This window comes from Salarias fasciatus, chromosome 2 (genome assembly GCF_902148845.1).
Source record: "Salarias fasciatus chromosome 2, fSalaFa1.1, whole genome shotgun sequence".
In the NCBI taxonomy this organism is placed as follows: Eukaryota; Metazoa; Chordata; class Actinopteri; order Blenniiformes; family Blenniidae; genus Salarias; species Salarias fasciatus.
This window is the reverse complement of record NC_043746.1, coordinates 4,553,980-4,568,752: the sequence shown is the minus strand read 5'-3', so window position 1 is coordinate 4,568,752 and position 14,773 is coordinate 4,553,980. Positions and strand designations below refer to the sequence as shown.

Here is a 14,773-nt window from a genome sequence, read left to right as displayed (position 1 = left end):
GAATTTAGACATTTTCATCCAGTTTAGCGTCACTGAAAGAAAACATCAAGAACATAAAACAACCAAATGAAACGGTGAAAGTCTTTGTATGACCTTTCCCATCGGATGCAAGCTGGATTGTTTCAGCATATTAATTTTGTGTAATGCAAACTTAGATTTCATTTTTCTTTTTTTTTGTCACATATCTTTCGTGTTGTTAATGTGACACATTCAGCACTGAGCGTTTGTCATGGAGTAAATACTTGGAGGCATAGTGTAATCTGATTTATCGATCACTTGTTGAATATCAGCAGTCATTACTTACTATTCTCCACACGCTCCTGCTCAGCTAACCTCATATCTAATAGAGACAGTGTTAGGCCCTTTAGCAGCTCTCAAGTTCGCACTGACTGCTTTTAAAATTCAAAAAGCAAAAGACAATCCCCTCTAATGCCACGAGATCCGCCCTGCAGTGACAGTTTGTGCTGAGTAAGTCTTTTTAAGGCGCCGGGGAGGAAAATGTCTCCCACGCTCTCTGGCAAATCTGTGAAACTGTGATTTTCCTATCGTACATGTTGATTGCCTTCCAGCCATCTCTGTTAAAACACATTTTAAAAGACTCACCTCTGATTATTTTCCTACCTGAACGGTGTTTTTATAGCAGTTCGACAACCAATCAGAAGATGGAGTTTCTCATTAAGTTATCCCAGGAAGCCCTCCTGTGAACAAATAGACGTTTTGGAATCGAACCTGCTGTGTTAATATTTTAAAGATATGATTGAAATGTTGACCTGCTCTGTGTCAAATGTCTGAAATTCTTCAGGCTTTACTGTTTAATAAGCCAATTCATTTCATTATTGATCCAAAGTATTCAAGTTATGAAACTGATATAAACGAATTGACTAAAATATCCTGTTTAACAGGAAGTGCCCCACAGTTATCTGGAGTATATCTGATCCCAACTCTTATCAACAACTATCTTTGATAATCATTCGTTATTACTGATGGCCAAACTGCTCATGAAGTTGGTTCCCGGCAGTCATGATGCCAACAGTTATTTTCTTGACTGTTGGATTTGCCAAAACACTGACGTCTGCTTTTTGTTAAACAGACAGATGCCTGTAGTTTAACTGTCAACTGACAAATCTTCTTTTCCTGAATAATGATATTTGGTTTGCGTGCTTCAAAAGTTCCACAACCTGTAATTTGCCCCTGCTTTTCATCAGTGGTGCCAGCGAAACGCTGGGCTGTCAGAGCGGCTGTCGTTTCAACAGAAAGCCCACAGCAGACCCTGAGGCCGCCCAGCGTTCCAGCCGGGACGTCAAAGACATGGAGGAGTTACTCCTCTTCATTGTTGCGGTGGAGTCTTTAATGGACAAAAGGAGTCTGCTGGAAATAAACCCAGCCGGGGGAGGCGGAGGCTATCTGACACGCAGAATACACGTGTGGTGTTGTGTACAAGGATTTCTGGAGTTTAAATGATAAATGTCCTTGTAAAAGACAACATGATGGTGTTATGTCAGAGTTTATAACCATTCACTCTACTCTCATCTCTGATGTGTAAAAACTTTACATGAAGGCCAACGGCCTCAAGCACACAACAGCAGGAGCGTTCAGGTTCTGAGCAGTGGGTAGATTATTAAGCCTGTTCTGTTCTCTAGAAAGTGCATCATTGTTTTCTTTGACTTGCAAAGAATGACCTGCAGTGCAAACCCGAGGCAGGTCCTGGACCCGGGTTAGAAATCTTGGCACCTTTGCCTCAGAATGGTAAAACTCAGCCCATGTTTACTCGTAGCTGCATAGTTACAGAAATAGATTCTTCCCTCTTTGTCCTTAAAAATCTTCATTTACACAAACCTGCATAAAAACCTGGTGAAGAGCTGCTCTATGCTAAACCAGTGAAGCCGGAAGCAGGAACCCAGGCTGGCCCATCAGAATCCTGGAGATTTTCCAGATCTGGTCTGGAAATGTGTCCAAGGCGTGCCTGACCCTTCACTCAGCGTCGATCGATCGATTTTCCTCCCCCTCTCTGAAACTGGGAGACCCTGGACTCACACGGGTCGTGATCATAACATGCTTCCTCTGTTGTGTTTGCCGTTCTGTCAGGAACACGACCTACTGCATGAAAGTGTCCATGTCCATGACGGTGGAGGAGAGCGACGAGGGGAAATGCTTCAGCAGCAAGATCCGCCATCTGGAGAAGGCGGAGATAACCCACAGCAAAATGATCAACTGTCCAGACATCGAGGACTACCTGGCTCCGTACAAACAGCCGCAGATGACGTGGTATAAGGTAGGACCAGCACCCCGACACCCCGACACTCGCTCACTCCGCGGGAACTGAATCGGCTCCGCCGGGATTTCCTGTCAGGAGTGTGAGCGGGTGGAATGGAGGAGCTCCATCTCGGTCAACACCACACACATCTGGATTCCTGAGATCGAGGAGGGCGACGGAGGAAACTACACCTGTGAGCTGCAGTACGGATCCAGGCTGGTGCGACGGACGACACAGCTGAAGGTCACAGGTAGGAACACCGGCCGGACCGTCACACGGTGGTGTTGGCAGAAGTGATGTGAAACACACTCTGGAATCAGAGTGTGTTTGTTAGTGTGGCAGCTGTGAGTGTACACATATACCCGAGTGTGTGTGTACCAACTGATGAATGAGTGGATCCATTGAACAATCTAAAGGAGAGGAAGCACAGAATATGACGGGATGAAAGTGAAAACAGGTGGATGAGTCTTAACGGTCAGGAACTGAGGACAATATGTAACTTTATTCTCGTAATTTTATCAATAAAATGAAGGTGATGTTTACTTTCGTAATGATGGAATCAAAACTGTGATCACACATTGCGCCAGACCTGAAAATCAAAGCAAACATCAGGATTGAGTCCATGTTTACATTCAAGTACAGTTTTTATGACACACTGGAAGATTTCTTTGCGTTGCTGACTGTTAGTAGTTCAGCTCATTTTTACTTGTACTCGTTGCAAAGTGGGATCGGTGCCTCCCCACGCTGTTATTCCATTGAGTTATGAGTTCATCCATGAAAACAAAAACAGGGAAGCCTAAAGCGAGCCCTGAGGAACACCTAGAAAAAAAAAAAGGATGAGCAATGATCCATTGTGATGTTAGTGAAGAGTAACTGAAGGGAAAACGAGCCTCACATTTCTGTGAAGTGGTTGTTTTTGATGAAGTGTTGGTGGGAAACTCTCTGGTGCCCCCTAGAGGAGGCGCGATAAGAGGCAACAGTCCGGCTGAAGCCAGATTTGGTCCAGGTGAAAGACGGAGTCCATCAATTAGCATTTGGCAGCGTTTTGTCTGTATATTTAACTCGCTGATGTAAAAGAATCACATGCTTGATGAATTACCGCTCAGAGGTTTTGTGTAACCTGACTGCCATCAGAGAAACGCAGCGGAGCCTCAAACATGGCTGGAATGCTGTATGTGCCCTGTCTGCTTTTAATATCCAGCGGATCTCTCCCCGACTCCGGAGCATCCATTACTTTGACAGATGCCTCGACTCAGCAATACATCATTCATCATCACTCTCAAAGTTTCCCTGAATGCGCAGCACAGATCCATGCTAAAACAATAGAGTGCTCTCACGTTCCCGCCATCGGCTCCTAGAAATAGTTTTTGGTGTGTTTTGTTTTATTTCCAGATTAAAGATTGTTTCAGGCTTCGCCGCTGTTTGACTGAACTCGGACTCAGCAGGAACAGCTGCAAACCGACTTCCATCTGCACTTCTGTTTGGTGTTGTGTGTGTGTGTGTGTGTTTGTCGGGGGCTGCAGTCCTTGATTGTGTGTGCTCACGCCGTGTTGCGCCACGTGATGTTTGCAGTCGGCGTTTCTCTTTGTGTTTCCTGATGGTCCGCCCCGCCTCGCCTCCGCCTCACACACCCGGGCAGCTCGGCTCGGCTCTCGGACCTGGGTGAAAACAGTCAGGCCGACATAAACCATCGGCTCCAGCTTTACGACTTTTGAGTGTTCTTCAAACCATTAGTGCTCCATTTCGCCCACATTTTCAAACGCCGTCACCAAAGCCAGCACCTGTTTGATCCGCTGTTTCGTGCCGAGGCCTTCAGACGGAGCGCTTATGAAGTTGAAATGAGTAGACTCGGCTTCATTTCCCAGTGATTATTCACAACCACACTTCCTGACTTCCCTTCATCTGATCTCCTGTGGAGGAACGGAGCGTGGAAAATCACAGCCATTCTTCTCCGTTTCCTCCCCGTGCCGTTCTTACGTAAGAGCTGTGGAGGGAGAGGCTTTCTGCCGGCTCCCATGTTGAGCTGTCACGTCGGGGCAGATTTAGCTCCGGATTAACGCCGCTAAACGATGATCAGATATGATTTCCCAGGATATACCTTGTAGCAGCAGCTAAACGGGTGGGATTAAATCTCCACGTGGAGCAGCAGGGAGGCCGTCTGATCTGACGGGCTGGTGCTCAAATACAGAAATCCGAAATTATCAATACAACTTTACAAATGAAACGTTTTATTTGGTGAAAAGACACAAACAACTGCATGGCTCAAACAACCTCTCATATCCGAGGCCCCCGTTCACACGACTTTTCTAATGAAAACGCTTCTTATTTGTCTTTTTGTTTCAGAAAAATGTCATGTATTTTCGATAAGGTTTTGAAATGATGTGCATTTACAAAAAATGGCAGCAACGTGGTAGGCACTGTTGGTTGATTTTATCATGAAATCTCTCACATGCATGTGGAGAACCATGAGAGAAACTGAGCGCATGTCAAACTTACTCACACAGTAAAAATAAACTTTTGTGTAGTTTTTCATATGAAGCCAAATAAACTCAAATCTTGTGGAATTTAATTTAACCACAGAGTATATGTGAGTAAAAATTATCATAATTGTAACCTTTTATCAAACTGATATCAGTCCTGAAACTCTACCGATGTAACGACGGCACGCGAGAACGTCCACACACACACCGACGGTGATTTCAGCCATAAGGGAAGAATCTCCTGCTCCCATGAAAATGAGAAAATGTGCAGAATGCGTTGAAGAAGATGCATGAATCCAGTCTGGGTTTGTCCCGTGTTGAATGATCAGGTTCGGTAAGTTTGATGCTCAGATGTTTTTTTCATAGGAATAACATGAATCACCAGGAGAAGGCTTCATAAAAAACACACTTTTATTGCTCCTTCCTAAGTTTGACGTCAGCCTAAATTGTGCACCGTCTATCTTTTTTTTTTTTTTTTTTTTTTTTTTTTTTAACCAGCTGTTGTGTTCGTTCTTCTTTCTCCTCTTTCCTTATCAGATAAGTTACTGAAATGAGCAGAGAAGCAGACCGACATACGGGATCGACGAGCTCAGTGAGGCAATGCGAGCGTGAATGAGCGCAGATCCGTGTGTGTTTGTGTGTGTGTGTGTGTGTGTGTGTGTGTGTGTGTTCTCGTATTTCTATCCTTGTTGGGGCCAAATGTCCCCACAAGGATAGCAAAACGTGGAACGACGTGCCTTGTGGGGACCTTTTTCTGGTCCTAAGTAGGAGAAACAGTGTTTTCTTGACCATGTTGTTGTTACTGAAAAAAGTAAAAGTGCAAAAACATTTCTTTAGGGTTAGGCTGTGTTGTGGTGTGGGTTAGGGTTAGGGTCAGGGTCAGGGTTAGGGGCTAGACATGAATGGGAGTCAATGGAAGGTCCCCACAAGGATAGAAATACGAGACTGTGTGTGTGTGTGTGTGTGTGTGTGTGTGTGTGTGTGTGTGTGTGTGTGTGTGTGTGTGTGTGTGTGTGTGTGTGTGTGTGTGTGTGTCTCAAGGCTGCTCATGCCAACTGCTGTGAGGCCAATTTATCTTGTCCTGTTTAGGGAGCCAGAATCTCTCTCTGACCCGTATTACTTTTTCTTTTTTTTTTTTTTTTTTTTATCAGCTTCTCTCCGCCCTCCTCTATTTTCACCCATGTTTATATTTGTGGCTGGTTCTGTCTGTCTCTGTTCACCGCCAGTTCTCGGGCCGGTCCAGGTCGACGCTCACATCCTACAGAAGTGTGTGTGTGTGTGTGTGTGTGTGTGTGTGTGTGTGTGTGTGTGTGTGTGTGTGTGTGTGAGCATTAATATCTCGCTGCTCCATTTCTGCCAGATTCACACGCATCGTGTTTTTTTCTGTTATGAATTTTATTTGCAATCATCGTAGGTGATATCGATTCTGATGGAAATATGTGATATCTATGATTAATAGCTGTCTATGTCTCTTTCTGTGATAAATAGCAGGGATGCGCCGCTTGCCAATATCGCACCGATACAAGGATTATTAAATGTGATCCTATAGACAACAGCCATCAGAATAATGTCTTGTTTTTCAGTTTAAGCATGGAGCACAGCTCAGTGAAATCCTCCTGGATCTTCCTCCTTCTCTTGATATCTTGACAGAACAGTTCACATTCTCTTTCAGTGCTCATGGCTCGCGCTCTCCTCTACCTGCTGATGGACGATTCTGACGGATTCTCGTAAAACGAGAACTGGTGCAGCTCCAGCATTTTACCAAACGATGCAGTTTGTCATATTCAATGAGTCAAAAGAATTTTCCAAACTTTGAAAAACTAAAAGAGCCAGTTTATTTATTTATTTAGTTATTAGAGACTGGATCCCCATTAGCTGTCAGCAGGGTGACAACTAGTCTTCCTGGGCTCCATAACTCCATAAAACAATCATAACTTTAGCAATAAGAACGTGAGTAAAGTTCACAAACAGTGAACAGAATAGATAGAATAAACACTCATAAAACGCAATGCATAAAACCATTAAACAGTAGAATACAAGAAAAAAAAGAAGTAAAAGGAATATATACACACAATTAAAAAGAATAAAACCAGATAGAACAAGGCAATGATACAATTAAAACATAAAACAAGAACTAAGAATGCACCTACAATGCAATCAAGCTTTGAAGATTTTCGTGACCATAGTTATAAAAGCTTTTATGTTGTTCTCCTTTCTTACAGCTAAAGGTAACTTATTCCACAGATTCGCTGCCCTGTACATCACTGTTCTTTGCATTGCCCCAGTTTGAGCCTTAGGAAGCGATATGTAATCTGCAATATGGCGCCTAGTCAAATGAGTATGGCGTTCATGAACATAGATAATTTTTTTCATTCAGAGGCCTCGGTTTCATTTTTATCTGTATATTCTGAAAAAAAAACTCCAAGATTCCTCTGTAATCTCTTCTCCACATGTAGCCATGACAGACACTGATGCATATAGTCAATGTGAGTCCGAAATGGGCAACGAAGAACGAGTCGTGCAGCTTTATTTTGCAGAACCTGTAGTTTATGAATATCTTTTTTTGTGCTACCCAACCATATGACTGAGCAATAATCCAGGTGAGGTGGCACTAAAGACTGAGTGACATATTTAACTGATGATTCTGTCATGAAATAAGCACATCGTCTAATAGCAGAAAGAGCTCCAACCATTTTTGTCACAATCTTTCCAGTGTGACTAGTCCAACTCAAGTGATCATCTATAGTTACACCAAGGAGAACAAACTTTTGCACCTGCTCCAGGGGTATATTATTTACGGTGAGTGACAAAACATTTCTATTCTTTGATTGCTTCCTAGAGTCAAAATCATGCACATCCTTTTACTAACATTCAATGCTAGTCTGTCAGACTCCACCCATACAGATACTTGGTCTAAATCACTTCGAAGCACCTTATTTAAGATTTGCAGGTTCTCTGTACCGTAATATATAGTTGAATCATCAGCGTACATGGCCACATGGGATCTATCTAAGATGAAAGGAAGATCATTTGTCAAAATTAAAAAGCACAGAGGACCAAGGCGGCGACCCTGTGGAACTCCACAATCTAGCCTCAGAACGAAAGACAAACTACCATTGAAGTATACTGACTGCGATCTATTTGTTAAATAGCTGTTAAACCACTTAAAGGTATAATGGACGATTTTCTCAAAAAAGTCGAAACCTATTGTCTGTTACTCGCTTTTTGAAAAACGCGCATGCGCCAGACCATCCTACCTGCTCTGCTGCTCCTACGAGCCACTTGACGGCGTGATGCAAGCATGTCTTCAGCGTGATTGACATGTTGGAGGGCCAATCGTTGAGACTCGCATCACGCCATTCATTGGCTAAAACATCGTCCATTATACCTCTAAGAGAAGAACCAGAAAAGCCATATGCAGACAGTTTGTTCAGCAACAAGTTGTGATCTATCACGTCAAAGGCAGCGCTGAAATCTAAGACCACTGCACTAACATAATTTTTTGCATCAAGTTCACATAGCCAGTCGTCTGTCATATGGACAAGTGCAGTGGAGGTAGAATGGCTGTCTTTAAAGGCATGCTGAGAATCAGAAGTGATATTAAAATTCATAAAATATTGTGATATTTGTCAAAGTATGAGCTTTTCCATGATCTTGCTCAAAACGGGCAATATACTAATAGGTCTGCTATTAGTGCCACTAAGAGCCAGCTTATTGTCCTTAGGTAGGGGGATGACTTTTGCCAATTTCCAAATTTTGGGGAATAGACACTCTTTTAAACTCCAGTTAAAAATATGACAAACAGGCTTGGCAATATATTCTGCCATTAATGAGATCATTTTCCCATCTAAGTAGTCCAGCCCAAATTGTTTGCTATTCTTTACAGATTTCAACAGTTTTCTACTTCATGCGGGTCTATAGGGTCAAAAGAAAATGTACATTTTTTGCCTTTCATTATTACATTTTTGATCACTTCAATAGAATAGCTGCCACTTAGATCACTTGATGTGTTTAGACTCTTAAGCCGTATTTGCTTTACTTTATTGATAAAGAAGTTATTAAAGTCATTTGCTATTTCAATTGGTTTAGTTATGTACTTTCCTTCAGTTTCAATAATAGCAGAGTCATGGTTTTTAGATCTTCCCAGAGAGTTATTAAGGACGTGCCAAAGCTGCTTTCCGTCATGTTTTGCATTCTTAATTTTAGTGACAAAATAAGCTTTTTTCAGTTGTTTGGTCTTTTTAGTTACAGAATTTCTGAATTTACGATATTTATCCCATGCACTGGGATCATTACTTTCGACGGCTTCTCGTTTTAATTCATCCCTTTGGGCCATGCAGGTTTTTAAGTCTGTATTTAGCCATGGTGCCATTGTCTTTGCAATGGCACCATGTTTGACAGACTTTATTGTTGGCAGATAACAGCCCTCCTTCATACATCTCCAGCATATTGACGGCCCCCGCAGATACAGCAGCAGATGTCAATACTGGTACGTTAGGTTTCACTGACTCTGAGTTATTGATGGCAGCCCGGAGGGCTCAACGCAGCAGCCTCAGAGTCATTTCATTAAAAAAACACAAACACAACATGAGTCAACATGGATATAGAATTTCACAATATAAAGACAAAACACTTCATAAAGAGGAAACAGAACAGGCCACAAAGTCAACAAATGTACAGAAATAACAATAAAGAGCAATAAAAATAAGACTATTTTTGGTTCCAACACAATCTGCTTGAGTAACATCTGGAATCTCTCGCTATAGAGGATTCGAACCACTCAGTTTTACAGTTTCCTTGGTCTGGTTTATACTCTTGTCATTAGTTTTGATAACTGCACTGTAGACTGACTGGATTACGTGCAGAAGCAGGTTTTACATAATAGGATTATTTTATGGACGACAGGACTGATTGTTCTTCCCTGCATTGAAAAAGAAAATAAACCAGAATTAAAGGAAACGAAGCAAATGTCAGAAGACTGTGTTCCACACAGGTTGTAAACCTGACGGATTTGTCACACTGGGCGATATAAATACGCTCGGCCTTATATAAGCCGAAGCCGGTAATGAAGAGGCTGTCTGTGAGCGCTGCAGGCCAGACGCCAGCATCCGGCAGAGCTACTGACACGGTAGCATCCTCATCATAGCTGGGTACACCGAACACCGAATGCTCCTGAACAACTGACGGCCATCAGCTCTAACTCCCACTGTTTGTTGATTTAACTCTTTGGAAAACCAGACATATTCTTTCTGTGGTATGTTTCAGTACCGATGGCAACGTCTGGTTTAACAATCCATCATATCTGACTTATCAGTGCTTCTAGTTGGTTCAGATCTTACCGATCGCTCCAAATCAAATAGAAAAAAAGAAAAGTTGAATGAAGTCTGTAGAGATGGTTCATTGCGGTCTGCTGGTGTTTGTCCGAGTGGGTCCGCCTCTGCCTGCACTAACGTCCGTACTCAGTACTGCTGTGTGATCTGTGAGGTGATTACAGGCTGCAGAGGCATGATATTATGATTATTATTGCCTTGCGGGTTACACACACACTACATAACCCACATGGAGAAAAACAGCTGGGGGGAAAAAGACTCGTCTCGGGGTCAACAGGGGATAAGAGGGGAGGCAGGATGGAAAACTGACGGGGGGATTACAACATAGGAAAAATATCAACTTATGTTGTAAATTCATGCATAAAGGCAGATCTTGCCATGTCACATGAAACTTCTGGATCTTCTTTCCAACGTTTGGGGTGCATATCAACGCCTGATCCAGGCACAGGAGTTACTATCTTTTCAGCATTTGCCGGTCCAGAGCAGGCAGGTCGGTTCTCTGCTTTTGCTCATTATGCCTCACTGCAGCGGCAGATTCCTGCAGGAAATGAAAGAGCTTTTTCATGCGAGTGTGTCTGTGCAGCTTGAAACAGGCCGAGCTCACACAGCCTGTGTTTCTTCCTGTCGTGTCCCACAGCGAGGAGCTGCACCAGCCCCGAGCGGCCTTCAGGAGCAATCTGCTGCCGACCACCCCACACCTCTGCTCTGTGTGTGTGTGTGTGTGTGTGTGTGGGGGTGTGTTTGACCGCCAGCGAGCAGCCGTGGACGTGTGATGCCTCTGATGCTGTGTGTTTTTATGCTCGGGGAAGACTGATTGTGTGAAAACATAAATCCTCATCGTGTTGGAGATCTTCTGCTGCAGTGGAATCGCTCACACATGTTCTTTTCTTTGGAAACTGTGGATTTTGAGGGAACTCAGACCCACCCACAATTCTACAATTCTACAATTTCATTTAGCAGACACTTTTGTCCAAAGCGACGTACAACACAAGCAAGAATACAGACATAAGAAAGAAAGAAGCCATTAGTAAATGCTTCAATTGCTTCAAGTGCGATTGGTCAAGCGAGGTGCCATCAAGTTGTAGAAGAGGAGCCACTACCCCCTCCCCCTTGTTTTTTTCTTTTTGTGTGTGTGTCAGCTTAGTCAGTGGTACATAAGTGCTGGGTTTTAGAACACCTGACCTATTCTTCCTCAAACATGGGGTCGGATTAAGTCCCTCGGTGTTCTCTGAACAATTGAGTCTTCAATTGTCTCTTGAAAGTAGAAACAGGATCGGTCAGTGTGGAAAAAGGTATTAATGAAGCATGATGAGTTCATTTGTTAGTTTAAAATGCCCCAAGAGGCAGTTTCTGCCACAGGGACCCTCACTGTCTGAAGCTGAGAGCAGTGACCTCATGGGTCCTGCTAACTACTGGAAACTACTGGTCCAGTGGGCTGCACCAGTTTGAGTTTCAGTGTCTCGGGGTCTTGTTTGTGTGTGATGGCAGTAGATCTCATGAGATCGGTCAGAAGTCTGGACAGGCAGGTGAAGAGGAAGCAGAGCTCTGAAGCCCGGCCCTCTGTTTCCTGGCTGGGTCTGGATCCACATCAGCACCTCCCGTCTTTACATTTGTGGAGCTGGTGGATGCAGGTGCTCTGTGGCTCTGTAGATCATTTGGTTTAACGTTGATTCTGCTTGTGACGTTTCTCGCAGCCAGCCAGTCAGAATGGTTGTTCCTTCGGTTCGGTCAGAAACACCCGCAGCGTCGGCGTCACTCCCGTTGAGACTGTGCACGTTTCTGTTCCATCCTTTACACACAGCGCCTCAGTTCTACAGGCCGTTTCTTACCTCCCTCTCAAATCCAAGACAATATGCTGAAAAACGATTGGCGTCAAGTCCGCCAGCTTAATGCTAAAGTATAATGGGAAATCCCACATATAGGCTCATTTAAATTAGCATCTTTACCCTTTTCAAGGGCTGCAGTGACTCCAGTGAGCTGGATCTTATTACTGGATCACTCAGATCCATTCGAGTCCCGAACAGGCCTCACGTTCACCACCATCAGTAAACTGGGGTTGTTGACTTGGGAGGAGGTCCGGAGGTCTGCTGGAGACGTTATACCAATCAGAAAGTCACGGAGCGGCTTGTGGTCAAGTCCGGACTCCTTCTCCGTTTTGAAACCATGACCGCTTGTCAGCAATCAAAAATTTCTCTTATCCTCATTTTTTCACACTTTTTTCTAGAGAATTTCCCTTAATTTGTTAAAAGCTAAAAGCGGCCAGTTTACAACGGGGACGGAGGAGTGGTCCTTTGCTAGCCGTTGCTCTGTGAACAAGCAGAAATGCTCCAAACACGTCGTTTTCTCCAACGCCGCCTCTTCTTTCTGACCCTGTAGAGTAGAGAGGCGGCTTCTTTCTTCCCAAAGCCAGATCCATCAGCCAACCGCCTGGTGCTTTAATCGCCACCTCATCCAGGTCTTGATTATCATCCCAGCCTGGTGTGTGTGTGTGTGCGTTTTCTTCCTCACTTTCCATCCAACCAAGTGTTTTTTTTTCCCCCCCAAAAAAAAAAAAACTCTCATCCATATTTCAGAGGTATTTCAAAGTAGACTGTGTGTTAGCAAAGCACACGGCTTCCAGGCTAAATTTAACTGCCGAGGATCTCTGCACTGAGGAGCATCTCTATGTGTGTTTGTGTGTGTGTGTGTGTGTGTGTGTGTGTGTGTGTGTGTGAGAGAGAGAGAGGGAAAAAGACAGGCGTCCTGCACACAACATGCCTGGAACCCTGCTGGAGTAACGCTGGAGCTAATGGTGTGCTGCTCCGCCGACACGTTACCTTCTGGTTCTTGTTCATGCACTTACACACACACACACACACACACACACACACACACACTCTCTCTCTCTGTTCGACACAGAGCCATTAAAACAGGCTCAGGTCCCTCCAGTGTTATTGTATCTCACAGAACAGTTTCTCTTCGGTCGCTTTAACTTGCCTCGATATTGTGTTCTTTGTCCTGTTCCATCTATCTTTCTAAATTTAACTGTGTGTGTGTGTGTGTGTGTGTGTGTGTGTGTGTGTGTGTGTGTCCACAGATAGATCTATGTTTTTGTGCTTGTGATAATGGTGCATGACCCAGTTACAGACTCACCTCCTAATTCATTGTGAAATTGGCTCTGTTCTCCAAAGACAGAGAGGGTTGATGAAGTTAGTGCGCACACACACACACACACACACACACACACACACACACACACATACACACTTTCCATTAACATGACTCTGCAGCCTGCAGTGAGCGCTGCAGAGGCAGGAGGGACAGCGTTGGACAGAAGGGAGAACAGAAACGAACAAAGCTCAGGAGCAAAGTACAACAACAAACACACAACTGTGAGGTTTGAATTATTCCGTCTAAAAGTCTGAGCTCAGGGTTTTTGACATTTAGCTTTTTTGACGTTTTCATAATCAAGATCCCCCTAAACGGTACTTCAGGGCTTCTTGTCTGAGAGAGTGAGTTTAACAAAGGTCAAAGCGCTGAAAGTCTTCCTCACCTAATTACTGAATCATCCTCTCTTCAAGCTCTTAACACAACAATTACTTTTTTTTTAATGCGACTGAAAGGCCAGAGCTATTGGTGAAATAGAAGCGTCTCTTACTGACAGAAATCCCTCCGTCTCCAGTGAGCGGCGTGTTGTACGGCGATGTGGAACGACTGACGGTCTGCTGGAGCACAGCTGCCGCCGTGATTGGTCACCACCCAGAGAAACTGCATGCGAATGTGAGCGGAGGAGAAACGAAGAGGGTTGTGTGAAAATTCACACAGAAGGTGTGAACACGGTCAGAGTTCAGTCCGAGAGAGAAATGTTTGATTTTCTTCAAACGCCGTCGACTCCGATGAAGTCTGGCAGGTCCTGATGTGTAAATAACCAGAAAACAATGGTGGAGAAATGAATCAATAAAGTCAATGAGTCACGCCAGCTGGCGAAGGCATCCTGGGCTCTGAGTTATATCTCACACAAGATCGTCTTCACAAGACATTTTCAAGCACAAACTGAAAACCGTCGTGGTGTTTTAGCCCAGCGGTGTTAGAACGCGGTTCCTCTGACTCCATCCAGACGGAAACGGGGAAAACTCCTTTTTTACGATACTGTGAGAGCTGGGGTTAAACCGGCGAGACACGGCTTAGCTTGACCCTGATGGTGACGTGTTGTTGTTGTAGTAATTTCAACAGTTTCAACTCCGTCACCTGTCCACGTGCTTGCCATGGTGTGTGTGTGTGTGTGTTGTGTACGGCCGGCTCCTGGCCTGGCGTGATAACATCACTTCCTTACATCCTCACCTTTTCCATGTAAACAGACATTGTTTTCAAAACGTTGCTGTGTAAAGGCCAAACTTTCCTCAAGCACTAAACCGATGCAGGTTCTCCTGAGCTGTGAAGCAAAGCTCTTGGCTTGTATCCCCACAATCAAGGAGCAAGCCGAAGGGCTTCATGGGAGTAGAATGCTGCCTGGTCGCCCCCCCATTGGAGGTTTACCAGCTGGGAGGAGACCCCCGAGTCGGACCGGGACTTTCTGGAGAAACTATGTCTCTGGTTTGGTCGATCCAAGCAGCCAAGTCTTCCCAAGATGCATGGAGCAAAGCTGAACACAGACATGACTCTTACATTTAAAGCCATAGACGCTGGGGACATTTCCCTTTCACACCACTGCACTGTTCTGGTCCCAGGAG

General features: G+C 44.3%; 1 protein-coding gene across 1 annotated transcript in view; it reads left to right on the top strand.

Moving 5' to 3' along the window:
• LOC115407333 (X-linked interleukin-1 receptor accessory protein-like 2) overlaps positions 1-14,773 on the top strand; it is a 389,294-nt gene that overhangs the window by 272,022 nt on the left and 102,499 nt on the right. Inside the window, exons 5-6 of the mRNA XM_030117731.1 lie at positions 2,086-2,272; positions 2,351-2,504. Of these exons, the coding sequence (XP_029973591.1) occupies positions 2,086-2,272; positions 2,351-2,504 (341 nt within the window). The remainder of the gene's footprint in view (positions 1-2,085; positions 2,273-2,350; positions 2,505-14,773) is intronic.